Source organism: Antechinus flavipes, chromosome 3 (genome assembly GCF_016432865.1).
Source record: "Antechinus flavipes isolate AdamAnt ecotype Samford, QLD, Australia chromosome 3, AdamAnt_v2, whole genome shotgun sequence".
Taxonomy (NCBI): Eukaryota; Metazoa; Chordata; class Mammalia; order Dasyuromorphia; family Dasyuridae; genus Antechinus; species Antechinus flavipes.
The window spans coordinates 557,388,525-557,394,247 of NC_067400.1; the positions used below are offsets into that span (position 1 = coordinate 557,388,525).

At 36.9% G+C, this 5,723-nt stretch overlaps 1 protein-coding gene across 1 annotated transcript; it reads left to right on the forward strand.

The window, feature by feature from the left end:
* Nucleotides 1-4,192: 4,192 nt before the first annotated feature.
* On the forward strand, nucleotides 4,193-5,170 carry LOC127555345 (olfactory receptor 52E4-like). Its single transcript, XM_051987576.1, has one exon. The coding sequence runs from the start codon at nucleotides 4,193-4,195 to the stop codon at nucleotides 5,168-5,170; it is 978 nt and encodes a 325-aa protein (XP_051843536.1).
* The last annotated feature ends 553 nt before the right edge of the window (nucleotides 5,171-5,723 follow it).

Genomic DNA, 5,723 nt, shown 5'->3' on the forward strand with positions numbered 1-5,723 from the left:
TTCTTCAAGATCTTTTCTGTCCTCTGCTCCCACCCCAAACATAGAGTGCTGGCCATCTCTTTAATCAAGTCATATCTCCCTTTGTTTAAGTGACCCCATAAAGTTCAGTTATTTATTTCTTTGGAGTGGTACCTCTCTATGCTGGGTGTGTGGAGCTGATACTCATACTGCACTCTTCCTCCTAGTCTATTCTCTCAGTTCCAGCATCTTGTTCCCTTAGCCTAGAAAGACTCAGTTTTTTTCCCATCATATACTGTTTCCTCTTCCCTGAACCTTTTCTCCCAAAAGTTTTCCTTTTCCCTGAATATTTCCTACTCAAATTTCCTCCACTCTATTGCTCAGTAGTTTGGATAGAGAATACTAGGAGAGAGCTCAGAAAATACTCTTCCTCTCTTCCAAATCCATAGCTTATGATTAATTCTTCTCAAATCATATGCAGCCACATTTTTCTTGATTTCTGTACTTTTACTTTTTTCAGATTACTTTAGAGAACTTCCACTTGTGGAGCCTTGCCCTTTGTATCCATATCTTGTTCCTGTTTAAGGCTCTGTCTTAATTTTTCCCTTTCTTACCCTTTCTGAGCTGGGAGCCTATATGTCTTCCAGAGTCACTTTTCCTTCTTATTTTCCCTTTAAGTACTGTTCTCAACTGTCTTCCTCTTTCCTCTTTAATCTGTGATCCCTTTCTTCAAAGTCAGTCTGAAGAGACTGCTGCTTAATATGGTGTATCTATGAAAATAGCTTGGTTTTATGGATAAAATATTATACTTGGAGTGAGAAAGAGAGTTCAAAACAAGGTGGACAACTAGATATGGTTGAATCTTTTAAACTCTCTGAGCCTCAGCTTTCTTATATGTAAAATCAGTATAATAATTGTGGAAGGATACATCATATATGTAAAGTTATCTTGAAAAACTTAAATCGTGCAGAAGTCAGTTATAGCTGGATTTAGTTTATAGTTAGATTTAGTTTAAACATTTGGGAGTCTCCTAAGACTTTTTGGTTAAACAAGGTGGAGAGTAATGGGATGATAGTACAGTTAAATGGATTCTGGATGGGATGAATGACTAGATCTAAAAATTAGATATTATTGGATCAATTTCAATATAGAAGAAAGTATCTGGTGGAATCCCTTAGGAAACTATAATTTACCTTGAACCATTCAACATTTTCCTCAATGAATTGAATGAAGGCAGAGAGAGCATGCTTATCAAGTTACTAGATATCAAGTTATATAGTTGAGGAAGATAGTGAACATGTTGGATAGCAAAATAATGATACTCAAATATTCTGACAAAATATAAAATGGTCCATATTACTACAAAATTAGATCTTGAGGGGTAGTTAGGTGGTGCAGTGGATAGAGTACCAGCTCTAAAATCAGGAGGACCTGAGTTCAAAGGGCAAGTCACTTAACCCCAATTGCCTCAGCAAAAAAGCAAAAAAAAAAAAAAAAGGGGGGGGAGGTATGACTAAATATCAGCTCATATAAAAATGAGTAGAGAATATGAGGGATCATCTAGGCATCCAATTCAACATCTCAGTTTTGCAGATAAGGAAACTGTAGCCCAGAGAAGTTAAATGATAACTGAAATCATGTAAATAGTAATTAGAAGATCTGGTATTTAAGTCTTGGGTCTTCTGAAGCAAAATTCAATGCTTTTTAGTGGATGCAAGCCCAAGATGAACAAATAGCATGACATGGAAGTTTAAAAAAAAAAACAACCTAAAAATAGCATGGTCCTCTAGGGAGACAAAAGTCTTTCTGTCTTCTTTTCTGGTTACACCATGTTTCAAATTCTGTATTTAGTTCTCAATACCACATTTTAAATAGAACATTAATACACAGCATCAGCTTCATGTAATATTAGGATTGAATAAAGGAGCTGAGATTGTTTAATTTGTAGGATGGAAAACTTGGGAAGTGAGAGGGCATAGTTTCATAATAGTATTTGAATGGCTCTCACATGGAATAGAAATTAGACTTTAATGGCCCCAAAAGAAGAAGGAACAGTAGGTATAAGTTTAAGAGAGGCTGATTTCAGATCAGTATAGGGAAAAGCTTCCTAAGAATTTTACCCTTCTAAAAATGGAATGATCTATATCAATATCTGCTATTTTTCATTACTTGGCAGTCTTCAAATAAAACAGAGATAACCCTCTATCTGAACTGTTATAGGGGACATTCCTGTGTAAGTATGGTTTAAATAAGGGTTCTTTCTAAGTTCTTTAAGTGGTTCAAGTAACATTGCACATTAGTGTGACTTGTAGAGGTGTCATATTCTCCAGTAAATTGTAATTACTATAAGAATAAGCAATGGACTATCATAGGTAATTAAAGTTTGCTGGCATTCCCTTGATTCAAACTCCAAATATGTGCTTTCTTGATTTCTGAACCTAAAATGATAGCATAAAATACTACAATAATAGTTATATTCCTAATATTTTGCACATAGGAAACACTTAAGAAATATTTTTTTTCATTCATTTTCATTCATTCTTAACCCCTATTTAAGTTGGTCCATGTTTGGGAGGTGGGTTAGGTTTTGGATATTGAAGGTAAAGAATCAATAAATCTTAAAGAACATCAAATCTTCTCTGAATGTGAATTGGAGACTGGTGAATCAACAAATCCACAACATTTCCTGTGCAGGATCTCATTGTATTTATACTATTGTCTTCTGGATAGGCAGATTGGGTTTTTTCCTTCTTTGGTTCTTGATGATGATCACATCTGTCCTAGGTGAGGATCACATATTTTTTAGATTTAGAGATGAAATGGATTATGTGATCCTTAATCTAGGGCCCACAACCATCCTGGAAGATGGTAGTGTGGATAAAATGGTCATATTTGTTAAAGCTATCATATCCACATTCTACAAATGAATAAAATGAGGCAGAGAGTGGTTAAGTGACTTGCCTAGTGCCACACAAATAATAAGTGTCTGAGAATAGATTTGATCTCGAGTTTTTCTGGCTACACATCTTACCTATTTCAATATGGTAGACATTGTAATGTAGAATATGGAGAACTGGCTCCAAGACACATACCCTCTATGTGACCCCAGGCAATCACATAATCTCAGTACTCTTAGCCAATCTCTATGACTATAAATTGAAGAAAAAGTACCAACTGATTTTTGTAGGAGGAATTTCTTCAACTGTAATTCTCTGTATCAATTAAATCACAGATCCAGTCCTGGTCCCTGAGAGAGATGTGACATATAAACGTTAAAAAAATAAAGTTTTGATTAAGCTCTTATTCAATGTCAGACACAGTGCTAAACACTGGAAATGTAGAGGGAAAAGAATGAAATAATTTCTACTCAAAAAGAGGTTACATTCTAATGGGAAAGACAAGTACATATAGAAAGAATACAGCACAAATATGAGATGAATAAACTCAAATATACACAAAGTATTTAAATATAAGATAGTTTGGGATGGAAGACACTAGCAGTTGAAAGGATCAAGAAGGATTTCATATAGAACACAATGCATAATCTGTGTCTTGAAGGAAGAGAGAAACTATAAAAGTTCAAGGTAAGGAGGGAATGAGTGTAAACTAATGAGTAGATGGATAGAGAGATGGAAGATGTAATGCTATGTGTGAGGAACATAATAATGATAACTTTGACTTATATGGTCAAGTTGTGTAGAACTTTAAAAGCTAAAGGTACCTAATTTTTTATCCTAGAGGCAATAGAAAGTCAGTACAAATGGTTGAGTTTGGGGGGTAAGGTAACATAGTAAGATTTGCATTTAAGAAAAATTATTTTCAATAAGTTTTAGGATGGATTAGATTGAAGTTTGAAGTGGGGAGGCCAATTAGCACCTGTTACAATAATCTAGGTGAGGAGTGATGAGGGTCTAAACTATGAAGGTATCCTTGTGAATAAAGAATCAGGAGCAAGAGATGTGAAAGCAGAAATGGCAATATTTGGCAGAACTTTCAAAATAACATTCAAGTAGATTAAAAAAAAGCATAAGAAAAACAATATCTAAGATCCAAAAGGGAAGGATGTTACTGATTGTGGCTTTCTGAAGAAGATGACATTTGAAGTTGTACTTCATACAGAGATGCTCTATGTTTTTCCCCCCTTACTATGATTTTTGTGATTATTTTTTGTAGGAAAAAAAAACATACTTTTTCTTTGTCATCCTGACTTTAGTGACCTAGCCAGTCTCCTATCATGACTGCCTTCAACTTTACCCATGTGAGGCCTTCCTTCTTCATCCTAAAGGGCATTCCTGGATTGGAGGATACCCATATTTGGATATCAATACCGTTCTCTTCCATGTATTTCATCACTGTTCTGGGTAACTGCACCATCCTTTTCATTATCACCACAGAGCGCACGCTGCACAAGCCCATGTTCCTGCTCCTTTGCATGCTGGCCCTCACTGATCTGGGCATGTCCACTACAACCATTCCCAAAGCTCTGTGCATTTTCTGGTTCAATCAAAGAGAGATCACCTTCGAGGGATGTTTGACCCAGCTGTTCTTCATCCATTCCATTTCAGTCATGCAATCAGCGGTTTTGATGACCATGGCTTTTGATCGTTATGTGGCAATCTGTGAGCCACTGCGCTACACCACCATCCTCTCCAATGGCCGCATAGGTCTCATTGGGTTGGTCAGTTTAGTGAGAGCCATAATTTTTATTCTCCCCATGCCTGTTCTCCTCCAACATATGCCATTTTGTACAAGCCGGGTGATCCCCACAACCTACTGTGAACACATGGCGGTGGTGAAAATGGTGTGTGCAGACACCACTATCAACCGTATGTATGGCCTCGTGGTCGCCTTAGTGGTCATTGGTCTGGACCTCTCTGCCATTGGCTCATCCTATGTGTTTATCATCCGGGCAGTGATGCGACTTTCCTCCAAGGAAGCTCACCACAAGGCAGTCAACACCTGTACTACACACATCTGTGTGATGCTCACATCTTATACACCTCCACTTTTTTCCTTCCTTGCACATCGGTTTGGTCGGGGTATCCCACCCCATATTCACATCATCCTTGGCAATCTTTACTTTCTTGTGCCTCCCATGCTCAACCCTATCATTTATGGAGTAAAGACTAAGGAATTTCGGGACAAAATAACCAAATATTGTTGCTGGAAAAAGGAGCCTATCACCATAGCCCCTGATCAGAAGCCTGTCTGATAATTGGAAGAACATGAAAGGAGAGCAGGGAAAGAATGCCAGGCAAAGGAAGTTTCCTTTGAGATATAGCTACTGCAGGATGATTTCAGAAAGGCCTGGAGAGACTTACATAAACTGAAGCTAAGTGAAATGAGCATAACCAAGAGATCATTATACATGGCAATGAAAAGATTATATGATGACCAATTCTGATGGGTGTGACTCTCTTCAATAATGAGATGATTCAGGCCAGTTCCAATGATCTTATGACCGAGAATCTGCACCTAGAGAGAGGACTGTGAGGATTGAGTGTGGATTACAACATAGTATTTTTACTCTTTTTTTGTTGTTGTTGTTTGCTTGCATTTTGTTTTCTTTCTCATTTTTTTTTTTCCTTTTTGATTTGTTTTTTCTTGTGCAGCATGATATTTGTGGAAATATGCATAGAAGAATTGTACGTCTTTAACATATATTGTATTGCTTGCCATCTGGGAGAGGGGGTGAAGAGAAAGGAGGGATAAATTTAGAACACAAGATTTTGTAAGGGTAAATATTGAAAATTATCCATGTATAT